The 24,105-nt window shown below is 47.8% G+C and overlaps 1 protein-coding gene across 1 annotated transcript in view; it reads right to left on the bottom strand.

Moving 5' to 3' along the window:
* Nucleotides 1-730: 730 nt before the first annotated feature.
* LOC136611042 (cyclic AMP-responsive element-binding protein 3-like protein 2) overlaps nucleotides 731-24,105 on the bottom strand; it is a 48,735-nt gene continuing 25,360 nt past the window's right edge. Inside the window, exons 2-12 of the mRNA XM_066590294.1 lie at nucleotides 21,069-21,285; nucleotides 17,696-17,871; nucleotides 17,036-17,123; nucleotides 16,769-16,956; nucleotides 13,766-13,912; nucleotides 11,038-11,096; nucleotides 10,548-10,616; nucleotides 10,252-10,351; nucleotides 3,315-3,444; nucleotides 3,022-3,235; nucleotides 731-2,315 (exon numbers count right to left, since the gene is read on the bottom strand). Coding sequence (XP_066446391.1) covers nucleotides 2,240-2,315; nucleotides 3,022-3,235; nucleotides 3,315-3,444; nucleotides 10,252-10,351; nucleotides 10,548-10,616; nucleotides 11,038-11,096; nucleotides 13,766-13,912; nucleotides 16,769-16,956; nucleotides 17,036-17,123; nucleotides 17,696-17,871; nucleotides 21,069-21,285 — 1,464 coding nt within the window. The 3' untranslated portion in view covers nucleotides 731-2,239. The remainder of the gene's footprint in view (nucleotides 2,316-3,021; nucleotides 3,236-3,314; nucleotides 3,445-10,251; nucleotides 10,352-10,547; nucleotides 10,617-11,037; nucleotides 11,097-13,765; nucleotides 13,913-16,768; nucleotides 16,957-17,035; nucleotides 17,124-17,695; nucleotides 17,872-21,068; nucleotides 21,286-24,105) is intronic.

Genomic DNA, 24,105 nt, shown 5'->3' with positions numbered 1-24,105 from the left:
GCAGCATATGAATTTTGCCAGAGCCTCACTGGACCCGGGTCTACAACCTGTTCTTTCTAAAGTCGTGGGGAAATAGATTGAACCTAATCAGGGAAGATGTTACGTACCGCACAAGATGACTTGGGGGAAGTTATCTATGGTCAACCCTGTGGTGTTTCTTGTAAAATTTTATTTTTTTCCAACATAGGTAAAATCTGGCAAGAGAGGGCTCCTCCGTGGGTCTACTCCTGCCAGGAATGGTTTTGGCCCTTGTTCCAGGAATGGGAGACAGGACGACGAGTGAAGGACCTTCACCTGCAGCACAGATATCTCCTGACTTACGCTACCTAGGCTCTGAAGGGGATACAGCGGTGGAGTCTCAGGATATAGAGGAAGATCTGTAGTCTGACGAGAAAGCTCCTTGATGATAGAGTCCTGTGGACCCATTTTCAGAAGCCCCTGGTGTTCAAAGACTGCCCAAGTGAGAACCTGGAGGGAGGGTTATGAATACAACCATGTCCCCTTGAAGTTTTGTGACTTGGCATTACTTTCACAGAGACTATATGTAAGGGGTAATCTGAAGTGCTCAATACAGGATATAACTCCGGATCAGTACAGGATAAGTAATGTATGTACACAGTGACTCCACAAGCAGAACAGTGAGTGCAGCTCTGAAGAACAATACAGGATGTAACCCAAGGATCTTGCATTTGTAGTACGTGCCCCTTCCCGATCAAACAACCACACACCATTTTATATGCTGCTACTTTTTATTGAGTTTTCTCATTTTATAAAAAATTATTATACCAAAAAAGAAGCATAAAATAAAACAAGGAATAGAAATGTATCCACCCCTTAGTGCCATGTGTAAGATGCCCACTCCATCTTATGTACCAAGACAGGATAGTAAGGAACAAATCATGGGTAGCTGACCGATCAACAACTGAGCTTAAAGGGTTTCTCCATTACAGCCCCCTCTGATGATGACACTGTAGTAACAACTGGTCCTCCACTCCATCCTACAGCTGCATGGTGGCATCAGCGAGGTAGAAGAATCCAGTAGAGACCTGATGGTTTAAGAGGAGATAGAAGAGCCCTAATATCAGATATCTGTATTACTAAAACATCTTCTGGATGAACCCTCAAATCGCAGGATTATCCGACCGCTGATCTGCAAAGAATCCTGGGAACTATAAGGGTCGGAGATAGCAATTGCCCTACCAAGAAAACTAACTGCAATGTCACGGTCCTGCATCTCACTCAGTGGATTGTCAATGGGGCATTGTGCTGATTATTGGGCGTTAATCATCATCATTGGGCGAAGGGGGGGGGGCAGCGCCCTCTTTTGGGCTAACAATGATGAAGTAGCAAATAAAACTAATAAATACTATTTACAACAGCAGGAGGGACAGCTCAATTCAACGGACTAGAGAGAGAAAATCCCAGGGGAAGTCTCAGTACACACGGAGCAGTGGAGAGCCTCAGTGATGGGGTTATAGGCAAAGGGTTCCGAATATAATCCCGGTATATAAGGCACTGACTGATACAGGACAATCCGAGGAAGGGACATGGGATTATGGGAATGTTAGGCAGTTTATAGCACCCAACTTGAGTGGAACTATAAGTCCCAGCAAGGGTCTTATTGGCAGTGCCTACTAGAGCTGAACATATTGGGTGGGCTGATGTCTGTTATGGAATGTATTCCTCTCGATCTTCTCCACCAAGCAAGATCTTATCCACCAAATATTAATGTAACATCTTGGATTAGAAAGAGTAAAGGGTAGTCCAAGCTTAGAAAAACATGGCTGCTTTCTTCCAAACACAGCGCCACCCTTGTATTTGTGTTGTGGCTGGTATTGCAGTTTTACCTCCCATTCAAAGGGCTGTTTTTTGGGGAGAGAGCAGCCATGTGTTTCTAGTCCTGGACGACCCCTTTAATTATTTCATGGTATAAATAAAAACTCCCATCTTATTCGCCATTTGGCGATGGACTGCGGAAAAGGTTTCCTTCACGTCTCAATTCGTAATTATCCTGCAACCTTCCGCTTTACAAGTTGCATGTTCGGACATCCAGGAAATTGGGGTGTTCCTTTCAGGACTTGTTTTTATGATCCGCCAGTGTCAAGTCTAGAGTCCCAGCCTCCTCCACCTGACAAGACAGGCATAGAGTCCGAAGGGCGGCTCAGTGTGGGAACTTGAGGGGCGGCTGCGCCGGTTGGAAGTAGAGGGTTGAAGAAGAGAAGGAGGAAGGAGGCGGATATTAGGACGTGGTGTTTACTCTTCTCTCCAGTTCTATTATTTTCGTCATTTCAGTTTGTCCAAAATCCGAATGGAACCTGAAAAGCGAGAGAGAAGCAATCGTCAGCAGGAAGAAGGTTCTATCAGTCCCCTCCATGTTCACGATGCGCCCCACTATTCTTCTGTGTAATATGTAACCTGAACCCCTCACCTCTGCCATACTGCACCTCACTACTCCTCAATGTAAGGTGTTCCCTGGACCTCTCATCAGTCGTTCTGTTCTCCTCCATTCTGCAATATATTGTCATATTGCCACCCAAAACCCATCTCTGCCATACCGCCGCTTGCACCCCTCATCTCTGCTGTACTGCTCCCCTCTGTTCTACAATATGCCCTTTGTACCCCGTATCTCTGCCACGCCGCTACCCTCTGTTCAGTTATATATTTGGCCCCCTGCACCCCTCAATTCTACTGTATTGGCCCCTTTTCTGCTATATATATTGCTCCCTATACTTTTCTGCCGTACTGCTCTACTCTATATTGCTATATATTTGGCCCCCTGCACCCTCCATCTTTGCTGCACTACTATCTACTATTCTGCTATAAGTTGGGCAACCTGCACCCCACCATCTTTGCCATATTGCCATCCGCACTCATCATCTCTGCTGTATTTCCCCCAGCACCCCCATCTCTGCAATACTGCCCCCCACATGCTTGATCCCCGCTCTACTGCTCTCCTCTATTCTGCTAGTGTCCCCGACTTCTCATAACTTCTATTGGTGAACCCCAATCTTCTGCGCTCACCTGTGCCGTACTTCTGGGTCCCGGCTGCTGTCATTAAACAGTACATTAGGCTTCTCCTGTGACAGGCGGAACTCCTCTAGTATGGCTGTGTGATGCTGAGAGATGATCTCTTTGCTCCTCTCCCAGGAGTCTGGAGAATCCACTGTGACTGCGGAGCTGTATAACTCTTCCCAGGCATGATGCTCCTCGAAGGAAAGGATGCTTCTAGACCTCACTACAAGAGAGACCATTCATGATCATTGATGGTTGCAGAAGTAAAGGAGTCTTCAATACATCTGAATAACGGCACTCACCTATCGATGCTGCGTACGACTCCGGCACCGAGTGCACACTTGGTTCTGGTAATGTCTTGGTGGCTGATGGGTAGGGGTCAAAGGTTTGTGTGAAACTGCCAAAAATTACTGCAAAGCACAGGACGACCACCTGAGGGAGACAGAGAGGCTCAGGCAATGGCATGGATATCAGATGGAGAAGTGGGTCAGAAACACTATCTTTTCTCCTTAGGGAGAGCAACTATAAACTAGGTAAGGAGACTCAAATGGCCATGCACGCTCCTCTGGGTAATATGCAAATAAGGGAGATGGAATAAATCCTCCACAGTGCCACCTAGTGAAAGGCAGCATTCCTTCAAGCCAAAGTCAGACTTTGTATACAAGCCTTGTTACAATGACCGGGAGATGGAGAAGAATCACAGTACAACTCCCAATGGCAATTCCCAAAAAGTTGGGACAGGGTAAAATGTAAGAAAAAAAACTGCAATGATTTTGTAATCTTTTCTAACCATTTTTTATTCCAGTAGAATATAGAACATATCAGAGGGGGAGGGGAGACATTGGTCCGTTTTATTTTTCATAGTAAGATGTGTTACTGCCATCAATTTCTAAAAGGAGTTAATTTTTTTTAAATGAAGAGGACACATTTATTGTTCCTTTAAGCTATAAAGGATTTGGTATAAACTCATGAGCTAAACTTCCGTGGACGAAGAGAAAAAAAAAAAAAAGATATCCTTTGATACAACTTTTTCCACAGATGCAAGTGTCTACAGGTTCAGCGCTGCTCTCAGGCATGTTAGAAGCGTTTGACACGGGTACCACACAAGGGTTAACAGATCAAAAGTGCAGAACTGCAATCAACAATGCTAGAGTCAGATAGACCCCCATGATCTAATACATATCCGAAGAAGGGTTAAACCACAGAGACGCGGTTTGTTTGGCTCCAGTCATCTTATACTAAAAACTTCCCGGTGGAGCAGCGTAGCCTTCACCTGCAGAAGGGTCGGCATGGGGCACTGCATGGTGTGAGAACTGCCCCAATTACAATTAAAAAACCCCAATCTAGAGAGCGCCTCTAGTGGTGTCAGATGGAATGTTAGCCTTTAAATGGATGTGCCCTCTACAATGCCCAGACAGTACTAGAGAACCCGGCTAAGTGCCCCTGCTGGTCCAAGTCCACAGCCACAGGTAAACAGTCCAGTTGTGTCCTCACGTCATCGGCATAGTCCTTGATGTTACAAGACCGGCACATCAGCAGGTCGTGGAGGCGTAATACGCAGGCCTTAGAGAACTTCATTGACCAACCACAATAATTTGCAATCAAAACGCGAAACTTAAAAATGGTGTATGTAAATGGGAAAGGTAAAGGGGTCGCAACTTCATTAACTACATCATCTCTGTCTGTATATACTGAGGAGAATCTACCTCACCACTGTGTGTATATACTGAGAAGAATCTACTTCACCTCTATGTGTATATACTGAGGAGAATCTACCTCCCCTCTATATGTATATACTGAGGAGAATCTACCTCCCCTCTATATGTATATACTGAGGAGAATCTACCTCCCCTCTATATGTATATACTGAGGAGAATCTACCTCCCCTCTATGTGTATATACTGAGGAGAATCTACCTCACCTCTATATGTATATACTGAGGAGAATCTACCTCACCTCTATATGTATATACTGAGGAGAATCTACCTCCCCTGTATGTGTATATACTGAGGAGAATCTACCTCACCTGTGTGTATATACTGAGGAGAATCTACTGCTCCTCTGTGTGTATATACTGAGGAGAATCTACCTCACCTGTATGTGTATATACTGAGGAGAATCTACCTCCCCTCTGTGTATATACTGAGGAGAATCTACCTCACCTCTATGTGTATATACTGAGAAGAATCTACCTCCCCTCTATGTGTACATACTGAGGAGAGTCTACCTCACCTCTATGTGTATATACTGAGGAGAATCTACCTAACCTCTATGTGTATATACTGAGGAGAATCTACCTCCCCTGTATGTGTATATACTGAGGAGAATCTACCTCCCCTCTGTGTATATACTGAGGAGAATCTACCTCACCTCTATGTGTACATACTGAGGAGAATCTACCTCCCCTCTATGTGTACATACTGAGGAGAGTCTACCTCACCTCTATGTGTATATACTGAGGAGAATCTACCTAACCTCTATGTGTATATACTGAGGAGAATCTACCTAACCTCTATGTGTATATACTGAGGAGAATCCCCCTCACCTGTGTGTATATACTGAGGAGAATCTACCTAACCTCTGTGTATATATATACTGAGGAGAATCTACCTCACCTCTGTGTGTATATACTGAGGAGAATCTACCTCACCTCTGTGTGTATATACTGAGGAGAATCTACCTCACCGCTGTGTGTATATACTGAGGAGAATCTACCTCACCTCTGTGTGTATATACTGAGGAGAATCTACCTCCCCTCTGTGTGTATATACTGGGGAGAATCTACCTCCCCTCTATGTGTATATACTGGGGAGAATCTACCTCACCTCTATGTGTATATACTGAGGAGAATCTACCTCACCTCTATGTATATGTGCTGAGGAGAATCTACCTCCCCTCTGTGTGTATATACTGAGGAGAATCTACCGCTCCTCTGTGTGTATATACTGAGGAGAATCTATCTTACTTCTGTGTGTATATACTGAGGAGAATCTACCTCACCTCTACATATATATACTGAGGTGAATCTACCTCACCTCTATGTGTATATACTGAAGAGAATTTACCTCACCTCTGTGTGTATATAATGAGGAGAATCTACCTCCCCTCTATGTGTATATAATGAGGAGAATCTACCTCCCCTCTGTGTGTATATACTGAGGAGAATCTACCTCACCTCTGTGTGTATATACTAAGGAGAATCTACCTCCCCTCTATGTGTATATACTGAGGAGAATCCCCCTCACCTCTGTGTGTATATACTGAGGAGAATCTACCTCACCTCTGTGTGTATATACTGAGGAGAATCTACCTCACCTCTGTGTGTATATACTGAGGAGAATCTACCTCACCTCTGTGTGTATATACTGAGGAGAATCTACCTCCCCTCTATGTGTATATACTGGGGAGAATCTACCTCCCCTCTATGTGTATATACTGGGGAGAATCTACCTCACCTCTATGTGTATATACTGAGGAGAATCTAACTCACCTCTATGTATATGTGCTGAGGAGAATCTACCTCCCCTCTGTGTGTATATACTGAGGAGAATCTATCTTACCTCTGTGTGTATATACTGAGGAGAATCTACCTCACCTCTACATATATATACTGAGGTGAATCTACCTCACCTCTATGTGTATATACTGAAGAGAATTTACCTCACCTCTGTGTGTATATAATGAGGAGAATCTACCTCCCCTCTATGTGTATATACTGAGGAGAATCTACCTCACCTCTGTGTGTATATACTGAGGAGAATCTACCTCACCTCTGTGTGTATATACTGAGGAGAATCTACCGCTCCTCTGTGTGTATATACTGAGGAGAATCTACCTCCCCTCTATGTGTATATACTGAGGAGAATCTACCTCACCTCTATATGTATATACTGAGGAGAATCTACCTCACCTCTATATGTATATACTGAGGAGAATCTACCTCCCCTCTATATGTATATACTGAGGAGAATCTACCTCACCTCTGTGCGTATATACTGAGGGGAATCTACCTTACCTCTATGTGTATATACTGAGGAGAATCTTCCTCACCTCTATGTGTATATACTGAGGAGAATCTACCTCCCCTCTATATGTATATACTGAGGAGAATTTACCTCACCTCTATGTGTATATAATGAGGAGAATCTACCTCCCCTCTATGTGTATATACTGAGGAGAATCTACCTCACCTCTATATGTATATACTGAGGAGAATCTACCTCACCTCTATATGTATATACTGAGGAGAATCTACCTCACCTCTGTGCGTATATACTGAGGGGAATCTACCTTACCTCTATGTGTATATACTGAGGAGAATCTTCCTCACCTCTATGTGTATATACTGAGGAGAATCTACCTCCCCTCTATATGTATATACTGAGGAGAATCTACCTCATCTCTGTGTGTATATACTGAGAAGAATCTACCTCCCCTCTATGTGTATATACTGAGGAGAACCTACCTCACCTCTCTGTGTGTATATACTGAGGAGAATCTACCTCACCTCTGTGTGTATATACTGAGGAGAATCTACCTCACCTCTGTGTGTATATACTGAGAAGAATCTACTTCACCTCTATGTGTATATACTGAGGAGAATCTACCTCCCCTCTATATGTATATACTGAGGAGAATCTACCTCACCTCTATATGTATATACTGAGGAGAATCTACCTCACCTCTATATGTATATACTGAGGAGAATCTACCTCCCCTCTATGTGTATATACTGAGGAGAATCTACTGCTCCTCTGTGTGTATATACTGAGGAGAATCTACCTCACCTGTATGTGTATATACTGAGGAGAATCTACCTCCCCTCTGTGTATATACTGAGGAGAATCTACCTCCCCTCTATGTGTATATACTGAGGAGAATCTACCTCCCCTCTATGTGTACATACTGAGGAGAGTCTACCTCACCTCTATGTGTATATACTGAGGAGAATCTACCTAACCTCTATGTGTATATACTGAGGAGAATCTACCTCCCCTGTATGTGTATATACTGAGGAGAATCTACCTCCCCTCTGTGTATATACTGAGGAGAATCTACCTCACCTCTATGTGTATATACTGAGGAGAATCTACCTCCCCTCTATGTGTACATACTGAGGAGAGTCTACCTCACCTCTGTGTGTATATAATGAGGAGAATCTACCTCCCCTCTATGTGTATATACTGAGGAGAATCTACCTCACCTCTGTGTGTATATACTGAGGAGAATCTACCTCCCCTCTATGTGTATATACTGAGGAGAATCCCCCTCACCTCTGTGTGTATATACTGAGGAGAATCTACCTCACCTCTGTGTGTATATACTGAGGAGAATCTACCTCCCCTCTATGTGTATATACTGGGGAGAATCTACCTCCCCTCTATGTGTATATACTGGGGAGAATCTACCTCACCTCTATGTGTATATACTGAGGAGAATCTAACTCACCTCTATGCATATGTGCTGAGGAGAATCTACCTCCCCTCTGTGTGTATATACTGAGGAGAATCTACCTCACCTCTATATATATATATACTGAGGTGAATCTACCTCACCTCTATATATATATATACTGAGGTGAATCTACCTCACCTCTACATATATATACTGAGGTGAATCTACCTCACCTCTATGTGTATATACTGAAGAGAATTTACCTCACCTCTGTGTGTATATAATGAGGAGAATCTACCTCCCCTCTATGTGTATATACTGAGGAGAATCTACCTCACCTCTGTGTGTATATACTGAGGAGAATCTACCTCACCTCTGTGTGTATATACTGAGGAGAATCTACCGCTCCTCTGTGTGTATATACTGAGGAGAATCTACATCACCTCTATGTGTATATACTGAGGAGAATCTACCTCACCTCTACATATATATACTGAGGTGAATCTACCTCACCTCTACATATATATACTGAGGTGAATCTACCTCACCTCTATGTGTATATACTGAGGTGAATCTACCTCACCTCTATGTGTATATACTGAGGAGAATCTACCTCACCTCTGTGTGTATATACTGAGGAGAATCTACCTCACCTCTGTGTGTATATACTGAGGAGAATCTACCGCTCCTCTGTGTATATATACTGAGGAGAATCTACCTCACCTCTGTGTGTATATACTGAGGAGAATCTACCGCTCCTCTGTGTGTATATACTGAGGAGAATCTACATCACCTCTATGTGTATATACTGAGGAGAATCTACCTCACCTCTACATATATATACTGAGGTGAATCGACCTCACCTCTACATATATATACACAGGTGAATCTACCTCACCTCTATGTGTATATACTGAGGAGAATCTACCTCACCTCTATGTGTATATACTGAAGAGAATTTACCTCACCTCTGTGTGTATATAATGAGGAGAATCTACCTCCCCTCTATGTGTATATACTGAAGAGAATTTACCTCACCTCTGTGTGTATATACTGAGGAGAATCTACCTCACCTCTATGTGTATATACTCGGGAGAATCTACCTCCCCTCTATGTGTATATACTCAGGAGAATCTACCTCCCCTCTATGTGTATATACTGAGGAGAATCTACCTCCCCTCTCTGTGTATATACTAAGGAGAATCTACCTCCCCTCTCTGTGTATATACTGAGGAGAATCTACCTCACCTCTCTGTGTATATACTGAGGAGAATCTACCTCACCTCTCTGTGTATATACTGAGGAGAATCTACCTCACCTCTATGTGTATATACTGAGGAGAATCTACCTCACCTCTATGTGTATATACTGAGGAGAATCTACCTCACCTCTATGTGTATATACTGAGGAGAATCTACCTCAGCTCTGTTTATATACTGAGGAGAATCTAAGGTATCTATCTGTATATAATAAAGCATACATAAGCATGAAAGCCGTCACTCACTCACTCACTGACCGACTCATCACTAATTCTCTAACTTTCTGTCATTGTACAAAACTTGAAATTTTCCCATGAACACTCTTTAGCTCCTAAATTGAAATGGTGGGGGAGGGGGGGGGTCGCAACTTGATTATTCAATTTAAAGCGTGAAAATCTGCAACCACCACATGGTCAGCTCCGCGGGTTTCCTGGATAACGCAAAGACCCAAGCAAAACGGTGAACATTGTATCCCTCGGTTCCTCTTAAGTAACCACAATGTCATAAACTGTTCCGTGTGACTAACGGGTAAACACCTGCACCAACTTAACTCGGGCGCAGCCAGGTAGGTCAGCCGTTCACTCACCATGAGGCAGGTACTTGTTTGGGTGCTGGCGGCTTTATATGAGCGCGACACTTTTCCGGCCACCATTGCCTGTAGACGCTGCAGCTGTTGTAAGAGGGTCCTGAGGAATAAATCACAAGGGAAGGAGTTCAGCATGTCCCGCCTCTATTAAAGGGGCAGCTCTTGGATTCCGCTAAGATCTTCGACTTAAAGGGGTGTTTTGTAAAGGGTTTGCCCCTATAATGTAAGGCAATTGTGAAGTCTACAGAAGGGGGCAACTTACAGAAAAAACAACTATTTTGGGGTGATGGTCTCACCGGTTAGTGGTTTCCAGGACCTCCACCTTCTTGCGCAGGTCGCTGTTTTCGGAGGAACAGTTCTCAACCCTATCGGAAGAAAAAGTCAACATCAGAGAAGAGGACTCCTTAGGACCTAAGAAACGGAGGGTTGAGATCTGGTTGGGGCGACTAAAGGGCGACTCCACCTAAAATAGAAAGCCGAGTGACCCAAATATAGGCGCCATTACAGAGCCTATGGGGCATCTCACCAGACTCCGCAGTTCTCTAGTAACATGTGAGCAGAGGATGTATCACTCAGCAGGGTTACCGTTCAGGGGTCTCAGAAAGCTGGATGACAAGTCCGGCAGCATATGTGAGTGATTGGTAAAGGCCTAGTTATGTATTGTAGTATCTCCATCCCCATCCATGTAGCTAGGCATTTCACTGGCCATATTGGCGGCCACTCAGCTTTCCTAGAAACGCTACTACTGGCGGAGATCCTGCGGGCGGACAGACGACGCGCACTTACCTTTTCTCCAGGCTGTCCATGTATTCTTTCTTTTTTCTGCGACTTTCCTGGGCAGAGATCTGAAAAGACATGATATCCGTATACATTACTGAGACTGGCGCTGTTAAAGGGGTCGTCGCATCAAATTAAGTTATCAGAACCATATTATCTATTTTGGTCTTACCGCTGGGACCCCCAGCAAACCTGAGAACTGGCGCCCCAAAGGTTCTCAAATTAACCAATTAAAGACCAGAGTGTTTCGACTCCAAAGGACCAGACACTTGGCGGTTTTGCCCATGTGGTGGTTTTCTGGCCCTATCCATTTGGGGTTAGCCCTAAAGGCTAGCTCACATCTCATGGGTTCTGTTATGGAGCAGGCAAGGGGCTTCCATTGGCCAAACGGATAGTTCTTATGACAGCACTGAACAGACCCCGCTGAACATTAACCCCTTCCCTTCTAAGTAGATCGCAGCAGGGAAAGAGTTCACAGAGGGAGCGCGCTCCCTCTGTGTCTCCGGCCGACTCTCGCGATGTTATCCCGAGAGCCCGGCCTGTCACCATGGCAACAGGACACCAGACACTGTATAAGCGATAAGGCATGGCAGAGCAGTAGCTCTACCATGCCTTATCACAGCAATCATCAGTGCTGTGCTGCAAGTCCCTCAGAGGGACTCAAATAGTGTTAAAAAAAAAAAAAAAAAAAGAAAAGAAAAATGTAATGGGCTTTTTCTAATATTAGCATAAAAAAAGGTAAAAAAAAATTAAACCCCACATATTTGGTATTGACGCGTCCGTAACAACGTGTACAAAAAGTTGAACATGCTTTTTATTTTGTACGGCTAAAAGTGTAAAACAAAACGCTAAAAAACAGAGGCAAAATGCTAATTTTTAGCATTTTGCCTCCCAAAAAAATGCAATAAAAGTGATCAAAAAAGCCATACATTCCCCAAAATGGTACCAAGAAAAACTAAAAAATAAGCCCTTATAGAGCTCCGTGCATAGAAAAATAAAAAAGTTACAGGACTTTGAATGCAGCTATAGAGAAAAAAAAAACAGATTTCCAAAAATAAGCGTTTTTATTGCAAAAAAGGGTAAAAACCTAAAACAAAATATAAGAATTTTGGTATCATTGTAACCGTACCGACCCGCAGAAAAAATGTGGTGTGTCATGTATGCTGCATGATTAACGGTGTAAAAAAAAAAAAAATCTATGTCAGAATTGATGCGTTTTCTCTCCCTGTTATCATAAAAAAAATAATAAAAGTTTTACGATATAGTCTATGTACCCAAAAGTGGCACTGATAAAAACTACAGATCGCCACGCAAAAAACAAGCCCTTATACGGCCGCGTCGACGGAAAAATAAAAAAAGTTATGGCTTTTGAAAAATGGAGATGGAAAAATACCAAAAATCGCTTGGTCCTCAACGCCAAAATAGGCCGTGTCATTAAGGGGTTAAGGGGAATTCAGCGATGGAGGTTCGAAATGGAACTTCAAATGCAAATGCGAACGGGCCCTGAAGGGTTGTGCTGGAATTACAAGTTATCGCTCTTTTCAGGTACGGTGGGGGGTCTTCACAGCTGAAACTCCCACCAATCAGCAAATAGTCCCCTATCCCCTCGATTGGCAATAACCTGTAATTCTAGTACAAGCCCTTTAAATGTAAATTACCTGATAGTCGAGGTTTATTGTAGAGAGGGGGCTTCTGTACTGAAAGCTAGCAGTGGGCATTCCCATCGTAGACTCATCATACATACGTGCCCATCGCAGGTACTTTACTACTACTTCATCTTACACTATGGAGGCTGAAGCCTCAGTATATACCAAACACTGGTGCCAACAGGGATCAATGCAAGGCCGCAGCAGTAGCGCAGGTCCGTACATACATTCTATAGGGATCGAGGCCGTAGCAGCAGCGCAGGTCCGTATATACATTCTATAGGGATCGAGGCTGTAGCAGCAGCGCAGGTCCGTATATACATTCTATAGGGATCGAGGCCGTAGCAGCAGCGCAGGTCCGTATATACATTCTATAGGGATCGAGGCCGTAGCAGCAGCGCAGGTCCATATATGCATTCTATAGGGATCGAGGCCGTAGCAGCAGCGCAGGTCCGTATATACATTCTATAGGGATCGAGGCCGTAGCAGCAGCGCAGGTCCGTATATACATTCTATAGGGATCGAGGCCGTAGCAGCAGCGCAGGTCCATATATACATTCTATAGGGATCGAGGACGCAGCAGCAGCGCAGGTCCGTATATACATTCTATAGGGATCGAGGCCGTAGCAGCAGCGCAGGTCTGTATATACATTCTAAAGGGATCGAGGCCGTAGCAGCAGCGCAGGTCCATATATATATTCTATAGGGATCGAGGCCGTAGCAGCAGCGCAGGTCCGTATATACATTCTATAGGGATCAAGGCCGTAGCAGCAGCGCAGGTCCGTATATACATTATATAGGGATCAAGGCCGTAGCAGCACAGGTCTGTATATACATTCTATAGGGATCAAGGCCGTAGCAGCAGCGCGGGTCCGTATATACATTCTATAGGGATCGAGGCCGTAGCAGCAGCAGCGCAGGTCTGTATATACATTATATAGGGATCGAGGCTGTAGCAGCAGCGCAGGTCTGTATATACATTATATAGGGATCAAGGCTGTAGCAGCACAAGTCTGTATATACAGTATATATTCTCAGTACTAGAAGACTCCGCTGGAGAGCCACCAGTATATAATGTGAAAGCCGTGTACCTTGTTTTTTATCTTCCGGCGGATTTTCTTTAGCGCCTTCTCTTCGGCCTTTGTGAGCGGCAGTTTAGTGGGGATGGGGTATCCTTCAGCCACCAGGGTCCTTTTCTCTTCCTCCGTGAGCATGAGGGGTCCGGTGCCCTGCAGCTTCTGCAAAGAAAACCTTGTTTCAACCCCAAGGATAGGCAATCGACTGAAACTCCCTAAATAAAAACTATGCAATACCTAAGAATTACCTATAGATGGCAGTGTGCATCTACTATAAAACAGAAGTCTATAGGAGATGTTTACATATTGAACAGCTTGCATATATGCACCCTTTGTGCGCCGGCTTCTGAAGTCATGGCTATATTGTCTAGAATATACACTGACCGCCCCTTTATTAGACCCCCCGTTCCTCGCTCAACTCGCGTTTCCCTGTGTGGAAATTAGAACTGTGACCCCAGAGAGGAGCACAGAAGTCATGTGACAAGTTTTCCATGGATCAGTTTCAGTGTGAATCCGGCGGTCTGAGTGACTTCCAACGAGGTCATCGGTACTAGACTAGCCTGGGTCAGGATGTCACTGCCAACCGCGGGGGGGGGGGGGGGGGTTCTTGTGTAACCGAGAACAGTGTGATCGAGGAAAAATATCCAGCTAAAGGGAATCCTGTGGATGGAAACAGCCCGCCACCGAAAGGGGTCAGAGGAGGATGTCAGGAATCGTGCTGATGAACAGCCACTGCACAATCAAGAGCAGCCAAATACAATGTTGGTGCTCCAACTAACTCGAACGCACAACTCGCCGTTCCTAAGCACGGATGGGCTATAGCAGCGGACGACAGAAAGACAAAACTTCAGTGGGCAAAGAAACCCCGCAAAAATAGGAGCAATGACCAGTGGAAAAACATCTCCTGGTCAGATGAATCCAGATAACTTGCACTATGCTGTTGGGAGGGCAAACTTTAGCATAAGCAGCACAAACTTATTAACCCTTCCCATCAGGCTTGGGGAGGTGAAGCGGGTGCTCCTATACCTGTGAATGGACGCCACGACAAATTGCTGCAGTTCTGAAGGCCAAAAGAGGTCCAGTGCGCTACTAGATGGGGTCTCTAATAAAGTGGCAATATAAAAAAAGTCAAAGCTCCACTTCTATGCATAGACAGATATATAATATTCTGGCTCCTCTAGTCACCACTAGGGGGAGCTCACTACACACAGATTAAATTCAATAATAAATCTATATGCAGCAGCTTCCCCTAGAGGAGACTGGAGAAAGCCACAAATGTATCAGGTACCTGTAAGGTTCTGTAAGCAGAGGCAGAGGATTTGGAGCTCCGTGTCAGAAAAGATATATTTGGAAATAAATAAAACATAGAACTTTTAGACTATCCACAGGTTGGGTGATGAATGTAGGACCGCTGAGCCACCCAGGGATCCTATAAATGGTGCGCCCTGGGTCCACGTGGCCAATGGATTGGCGCTGCACATGCAGGACCACCGTTCTATTCACTGTCTATGGAGGTAGCTGAGCAATGTGCTCAGTCATCTTCCTCACGCCCATAGAAGTGAATGGAGCCCTGGTCACACATGCGCACCGGGTATTAGTGTATCTTGACGCCACCAGGAAGTCCTGGTGGAGTCAGGAGTGACGGGGGGGGGGGGGGGTTGGGGGGGGTGACGCCCCCTGCAGCTGATTGGCTGCAAAATAAGACTTGCCTACAGGTCCTGGCAGGCCAGTGTAACTGTAGTGTCCTGGCTCCCCGCTCATTCACAGTGCTCGGTGCTCCTGCTGTTCCATTTCTGCCCCTCATCTGGCAGCAGCTGTTGTGTTCTCGGCGCCGCTGTGCTCAGCGGTCCTGGTGTAGTGTCCGTGGGCCTCTGCTCCCTGCTCCTGCTGCCCCGTTGGCAGCCCTCTGCTCAGCCCCAGTGCCTTAGCAGTGGTGAGCGCTCACGAGCACCCAGGCACCGCCCAGAAGAAATATGAGGCCAGCTGTGGAGTGCCGGTGACTTAAGAGCGGTGAGCGCTCATCACCACCAAGGCACCGGCCAGAAGAAATCGGACAGGAGCGAGTCAGCTGACACAAGCGCCGGCTGCCCAGCTCTCACTGCGGTGGACCCAATTGCGAGCACTGAGCAGGGGGGCGGCCGTGAGGGAGCAGAGAGGCGCTGGCCAGCAGGCTGTCCCAAAAGAGCCGGACAACACATGAGGGCCCAGCTTCAACATCGGGGTGAGCAGGGGAGCGCCCGTCACCCAGCACAGACTCAGCAACTGCTGCCGGTTAATGCAGCAGTGAGTCAGGGGCCACCGGGCGGTACGCGTACAGTTGTCACTGCACATTGCTTTATGGCTGGGCCGCAGCCTCATGGTTACTTCGGTTCGGCGTACATTACAACATGTTAATGCTGCCATGTAACTGCGGTTACATACCAGCATTGACAGCTCATAATGTACGTCTAAGAACCGAAGTAACTGTGAGGCTATGAATGCCGGACAGCCATTAAGCAATGTGTGCAGTGTGCAGCTAGGAACTTGGTGCCTTCACCCTATCAGGAGCTGGGAGTGTGACAGGGGCGTTCCCCATCAAACCCCTAGCTTCCGGTGGCGTCAAGGTACACTAATACCTGCGCCCCGCCACTCCATTCACTAATTGGAATGCTCCGCTTTAATGATCCCTGGGGGCCGCAGCGATCACACATTCGGCGCCTACCCTCTGGATAGATGATAAAGGCTTCTGGTGCGATAACCCTTTTAAATGTTAAAATGCGACATTCACTTAAAGTGAGGCGCCACAACAAATACTGGAACTCGCGGCACAAAGTAGCATCAGATTTCAAGCTACATCTTGGCGCTGATCCTATTGGCTGGCGTTATCTAGCTTGTGACTAGCACGTCTTCAGAGGAGACTTTGAACCCAATGATAACTATAGTGAGAACACCTATAGATAGCAGATCATGAAAGAACTGGTTTAAAGGGACAGATTGAGCTCTGCTACATCTGCAGCTCCTGCACTGCAATAAACTTACATGGGGAGCGGTCAGGAGAGGAGAATTCGAGAGTGCTGATGGACTGCGAGCGGCGCCTTTGTTCCCGGACTGTGATTGGACAGGGCTGGAGGGCGGGAGGGATCGGCTGGGGCTCTGGCCTCCTTCAGAATCGCTCCCGTGACTGCTGGGGGGCGTCGGGGGCAGCTGCAGACTATCGGATGAGGCAGCTGCAGAAAGGGAGGGAAAGTTAAGTAAAGTAAAGATGGCACAACTTGCGTCTGGTCCGGGACGCGGCGAGGACCCCACCTTCTTTAGGACACAGGTTCAGGAACTGATCCACCTCATGGGGCTCCAGTTTAATCTGCGGCAGAGACTTTGGGCTCAGAGGTTTGTGCTGCAAGGAGATAAAGGGGGATATGTAAGACAATGAGCAAGGATTCCATTTTCTGGATCCCATGACGGAACAGGAACACAGACCCCCATGGCCAGCGGTGAGAACGAGCCCGTGGGGTATGCTGTAGGCACCAAAAAGCCCACAGCATTGGTGCAGATTTTGACTCGAAATCAGCTGTAGCGCCGCTCTCATCTCCCAACACTACAGCCGGGGCTCCGCACACACCGGCAACCGAGCACCGCTGCTACCGATCATGTGATGTGGAAGTGGCATCGCATGACCGGCGGCAGGGGCGCTCAGCAGCAGTTGCCGGTCTGCGCAGGATTCTGGATACTGCAGTACCGGAGGTGAGAGCGACGCGGCGCGGGCTGAAATCAAGCGCAGATCTGCCCTGATTTCGAGTCAAGAACCAGCCAATGATGCGGACTTTGACGGGGTTTTCGATGCAGAAACGCGGCATCATTTCTGCTACGTGAGAACAGACCTTTAAAGGGGGAGATGGTTGTTCATCACACAGCTGATGGCTACTGTGGGCAGCGTAAGAGGGTACAACGGGTTGATGTGGCACTTACCTGGTCGGGCTCCGGCAGCTGTGGCAGCGCTTCCACCTGAAGAGGTGCCGTCACCGGGTTGGTGGTAAGTGTAACCGAAGGAGCCAAGCCTGGGCTTTCTTCAACGGGGACTTCCATCTTAATTTTGGTAGGAGTGAGCTGCCCCCCAAGGCACCAGTCCTCACCGGTGAGATCCCCTGCAGAGGGAAGGGTACACACTAAGAACAGGACAGATGGATTTAAGAGCATATTAAAGGAGAACGCAATATTGTGGAGGTTGTTGAGTGACCGACAGACACTATGACCCACGCCACCATGTAGGTTTATATGCCACTTTGGGTTTGGGGCAAGTAGAGTGGCACCCCTATAGCCACTGTAATGGCAGCCACTGGTGGTTGTCACCCATGTCCCCATTCACACTAGAGGCCAGCTCGGGGACTTCCAAGTGATTCTTGTAGAGGACCGGTCACTCCTGTCCCGTTTCAGTTAAAGGGGTTGTGCAGGACTTCAACTATTAAAGGACAGGCCCTCAATAGTTGATCGTCGGGGTGGTCCTCCGCTCAGGATCCTCGCCGATCAGCCGATTCCCAGGTCCGCTGTCAATGTGGTCAGCGCTGTGTGCATCGCAGCGGCCCAGTTTGGTGCTCAGGCACAACTCTGATTGAATTCACCTAAGGAATAGCAGGAGTCCCGGAGGTCCCCCCCCCCCCCCTTCCAGAGACCCCCTGACCCCAGCACAGAATAGATTATTATGTGTTGTCCTCCTTTTGTGTCGCTAATACACCATTGCTTGGGGCCCCTCAGATCTGACAAGATGGCTGCGGCCCGACCTCGTCTACGCACCACACGCTGTACAGTTGCAGTTCATTGGCCGTCTAAGACAATACATGAGCGGTCAGATGGCAGCGCTGCTTAATCTGAAAGCCACGCGGAGTGTCTCAGACTACCAATGCACAGCAGCGAGAGGGGCGCTGCAGCCATCTTGGACGACAATGAGGGGCCCCGGCGGATCCGTGGCAAAAACGAAGGCTGACCGGTATCATCATCCCACCTCTGGTCCTGGGACAAACTTTGGCGCCGGGACCGGAGAATCGCTTTAACTAAAAACAGGCGCATCGGGAGAGAAAACGCATCCCGCTTCCATCAGGGGACGGTCCCCGCGAACGAGGACAAGCGGCGGACACAGAGCAGGCAGTGTTTACTGACCGACAATGGATGTCACATCCTCGTATGACGAACAATGGGACGATATTGTGAAATACGGGAGCGACCCACATCCAGGACAAAGCGCTGCGGACCTGTCAGCCGGCCAGCAAGGAAGGAATTAGACATTTGCCCTGACGTCAGCGGGAGAACGCAACACCTTATGGCTTCCGGGTGTCTTGTGTGTTGAGACTTTAACCCTCGCCTGGACTTTGACTGTCCGCACTTCTATACACACACTGATGTCAGCATCTATCAGGTTTCACAATGCGAGCGTCAGCTTATCCAACCAACGCAGCCCAGTTACACCCGCAGATCCTCGCCGCTCCGGGAAGGATGGGGCGCTGCAATTCAACATCAACGATCCTCCTTCCATTCCAATCCCGAAACCACCATAATTGGCGGACTGTTTTTTGGGGTCTTTAGGCTGGCCTACACATTAGGCATCTGTGTGCCCATTGCCTTGACAACCCCATGCCCACGCATGCTCACCCACCCAGTCGCTGACGGGCACCTCTGGCAGCAGCTTTACATCCCTTAAAGGGGTTTTCCTGAGTTATTAAAAAATTGGAGAGGTCAGGAAATGGTGAAAACTAAACTAGGTTGTGCTCCCTGCTCCGACGGCCACCGGTCCAGCGCTGCCGCTCGTGGACTTAGTTCACAAACTGCGGTGGTATCCGTATACAAAGTCCAGCGAAGAGGACAGGAGCGGCAGCGCTGGATGGGAGTGAGAAGTAAAACTTCATTTTGAGTCATTTCCTGCCCTCTCCCTAATTTTTTGGTACCTTGGATACCCTTAGGGTCACATGTAGCGGAAATGTTGCAGATCGGCTGCAAATTCTGCTACATCATCGCATCAAAATCGGCATCGTTGGTATGGGTTTAGGCTGGCATTCCTCTGTAGACCCCTAGCCGATTTGAACCTGCAATGCCGCTCCTCATACTAAGTCGTCACTGCGGCGCACACCCCTCACTACTAATCGCAGCCGCCGCAGTGGGCGCATCACCTGATCAACGGCAACATTGCTTTGTAGTGGTGGCCGGGTGAGGGGTGTGCGCCGCAGCGAGGAGCTGGTATGAGGAGCGGCATTGCAGGTTCAAATCAGCTGAGGCTGCGCAGCAAAATGCCAGTCAAAAGCCGCACCAACGTGGATTCTGGGACGTTTTCTGATGTGGAAGTGCTGCGGGTTTTGCCGTAGGTCTGTGCGTTTCCACTACATGTGCGCGCAGCTTCATAGCAACCCTACGGTTTCAGGATGAACTTCTTTCTTGGGACCGGAGGGGTAAGAGGGTAGATTACTGCAGTTGTTCTCGGTCGTCCCTCCAATCCACCGATTTCACGTCCAATTTCCGGCTGTCCGAGATGGTTTTCACAATTTTCTATCTACCTAATATACACGACTCTCTGATTGGCCAGAGCTACTCATGTGACCAATGCTGGCCAATTAGAAAGCAGGTACAATGCCTTGGTAGTCTAACGCTACCAATGCACTATGGCAGGGGCGTAACTAAAGGCTCAGGGGCCCGGGTGCAAAACGTGAGCTGCCCCCCCCCCCCTCTATCTGTATCTGTACCCGTACCCATACCTAAACCATGCTGCACAGAGACATAACTTGAAGCTCCTGGGCCCCAATGCAAAACCTGTAACAGGGCCCCCAACTATAATGCTTTATTCATAGTACTGGGCTCCCTATATGGAGAGGCCTTATGGGCCCCCTAAGGCTCCTGGGCCCGGGTGCAACCGCATCCCCTGCACCCTCTATAGTTACGCCCCTGCACTATGAGGATTGGGTAGTCTGAGGCTTGTTACAGTCACCCCGGACAGCCAAAATCAGGGCTGCTGAGAACCCCCCCCGCCCCCCCCCCCCCCCGGTCGGGTCGCAGGACAGAATGTTGTCCTGAAAAACAGAACCAAAGGATCCGGCATGTTGACCTCCAACAGCCCACTGCTACTTTTACTCAACTCCTACCATTTGGGCATAGTTGGTATAGCGCCACACACATCTGATGCCTCCTGTAAGCGGTAGGTTCAGTCAGCAGTAATCTAGTGTGTGGCCACTTTAGCGGTAATTGTGGCCCACCTTATCCCGCTCGAGGGCCGCCTAGTGGTCACAAGGTGCCTTTATACCTATTACAACAATCAAAATGATGACGTCATCATCACCCCATACGAAAAGCACATTATTTATACCATCGCTGAAGTTGTCATCGGTGGATCCGTGAGTGAAGGGCGACTGCGGCCGCGAGTCTCCACACAGCGAGTAGCTATGCTCCGCCTTAATCATGGGCGACGGTGAACTCGGATTCTCCACTTCCATCATTTCATATTTCTCGGTGAGGAACGGGTCTCCGATGAGTTGTCCAAGGGCGTCCAGCAGGGCGTTGTCATCGAGGAGCTCCGAGAAGGGCTGGGGAAAGACAAGACAGGAGATTTAGTCTTTCTTTTCAGGACTCGGTCAGAGAGAGAACAGTCGCACCCAGGACGACTACCCGCTAAGTAATGCTGTAAACCACCATCACTGCTGCACCCAGCGAGGGAAGGAGAAGGCTCTCGGCAAAACCTCCTAAAGGGTCCATATATGCAAAACCGAAGACATGAATCGGCCTGATCGGCACAAACCCCCCTTTACTGCACTTTTTCTCCCCTCTCCCCATGATAACCCTTCCTGTCTTGTGCTCTAGTCACCCAGCCTCGTCCATCAGCACACACTATGGAAGTAAGTCACCACGCACATCAATGTCCAAATGGTAATTAGGATGTGGATGATGATTTGGAGTCGAACTATGCCCTTAGTTCTGGCGGAGAGGCAGCCATTAGGATAAAGATGAGCCAGGCGGATGGTTCATTGGGACATCAAGCCCTGTCCCTAAAAAAATATTCCATGATGAAAAATTAAAGGGGCTGTTCAGTCAAAACAACTGATAACCTATCCACTGGATAGGTCATAAACTGTTGATTGTAGAGGTCAGCTACTCAGGATCCCTAAGGATTAGCTGCCCCACTGTCATGGTGTGTACAGAGCCAGAAGCAGACAGCGCCGTACATACAGTGGCCCAAGGTTGGTACTGCAGGTACAGCTCCTATTGAATTTAAAGTAACACCTACCCGGGCCACTGCAGAGTGTATGGAGCCGTCAGCTGATAGTGGGATGCACATCAGTTGATTGTAGGGTGTCCTGAAGCGGCGGAGCTCGCCGATCCACTATTGATCATCACCGTTCAGACCTGGACAATCCCTTTCAGTTTTTCATTTTTTTTTTGGAGTTCCCCTATAAGTCCACTGAGTCACGTTCAGAAAACAGAGCGGCTGACAGCCCAACTTCCTGAAAGTCTCTCTAGTTGCTGCGATATGGTGGACAGCAGTGAAGCTCCCTCTTTGGGGTTTTTCCAATGGCAGAGGGAATTGCACTATTAGTAATTCTCCAACATATAGATATTGCTCCCCCAACACCATCTGCATTACATTGCTGCTAGGAGGTCCCTGATTACATTAGGGGGCGCCGCAGGGAATTTGATTCCTCCATGATCTTTCGCCTTCAAGTAAAACTGGCTTACAAGCAATATGTCCGCCATTACTAGTTAAGCGTCTGTAAGAGTTACATCTGCTGCCTAACTGATCATCACTCAGCTTTCCCAGGAACGGATAGAACTAGTGCATGACTGTACTGCGCCATTTTTGGTGTGCAGTCATTGGAGGGCAGGACAGGATGCCACCCTCCCTCCAGGGTAAACAGCCGTCTCCCCGCTGAGTACATTTTATGATGCCCCATTGTGTGTTCAGCACACAGACGTGTGACCCATCATGAACAGCCGCCCATCGTGTGAACAGCCTCAGCAAACACATGTGCAAAGTTCTTATTGGGGGAGGGATAAGGAAATGGGGGGTTGGGGGGGGGGGGCGCTCCCATCAGCCTCTGGGGTGTGGAATGGAAAAAGATCACATTTTTCTAACCGGTAGTGAATGCGACAATTCAGAAACTCGTGCAATGCAGTCGTTATGCTGCAGGTATACCGATGGGCCGAAGGGGCAAGTGTCCCGAAATGTTCAGAGAGCTCCTCAAAAAAGCGGGAGACCCCTGGATGAGCAGACCAGTCACCAGAGTACCCTGCGTCCTACTTAATGACTACTTAAACTCAAGGCCCGCGGGCCAAAGCGGCCCACCGCGTCCCCTTACATGGCCCGCGATAAGGTCTGGACGCAGAAGGACCGACTCCACTATCCTCAGAAGTCACAGCCAAAGCTTGGCAGAGGGCATGGCGCCGGCACAGGGAGCGGGTACCATCTTGGATTCTGAGCTCCGGCGCACATCCACACCGCTCTGTTCAGCAGCTGGTGGCTCAGCTCTGCCAGCCCTACCCGGGCACCCCGGCAAGGTAGGAAGCTCTGTGCTAGAAAGCTGGAAGGGGAGAAACCCCATCATAGTGCCATGGTGAGGAGTAGTTACATTTAGGGCTCAGTCACACGGGCGGATGCAGGTGACAAGAAGTCACAGCTAGATAGATATTAGGGGAATGCTAAATCTAAAGTCCTATCCGATTCCGATTTTATGTACAATTACAGTCTATTGTTCTCAGTTATCAGCCTGAGAGTCCAGAAACCCCATCACTCCCCCACTTCCATTATAACGTCATTGCACATTCATACATTTCTCCTGGGTCCCTTTAAACCCGGTAACGGGCAGGGGCTGATCGGCACCTCGTCAACTGGAATCTTACAAGGTTTAACTGTTGACTAATCTCAGCCCCTACGGGAAAAGCAATGAAGCAGCAGAGATCCGCGGCAGCGCCGGCGTTAAGGGGTCAAATCCACGGATGAAAAGCAAATCCAGACAGTTGCGCAGAGCAACCGCAAATCCAGACAAACACCCCCGGTCTGAAACCCGAGCGGCTTTCCATGAGTCACGGCACATTTGTCGGCAAAAAGGAAAAAAAATAAAAAATTTGGAAGCTGTGGGAAAGGCGGATAATGAAAGCCAGGACATCGCCTTGGGAGCAGCCGGCGCGGCCTTATCGCTGGGCGCCGCGTGAGGACAATCTATAAGGGACCGCAGAAGGGAGGGGGCAGGAAATGGGGATGGAAGCAAAAAGGTTGCAACTTTCTAATATACTTTGTTTCTAAACTTTGCAACACGTTCAAGATCTCTGCTAGCTGTCAGTAAATGGAAAGATTCCCAGACACTAGTGAAGATGTGACGGCTGGAAGGAGGCGAGGAGCGACGGAGCAGATG

The sequence above is a fragment of the Eleutherodactylus coqui genome, chromosome 2 (assembly GCF_035609145.1).
Source record: "Eleutherodactylus coqui strain aEleCoq1 chromosome 2, aEleCoq1.hap1, whole genome shotgun sequence".
In the NCBI taxonomy this organism is placed as follows: Eukaryota; Metazoa; Chordata; class Amphibia; order Anura; family Eleutherodactylidae; genus Eleutherodactylus; species Eleutherodactylus coqui.
This window is presented reverse-complemented; position numbering and strand designations above follow the sequence as displayed.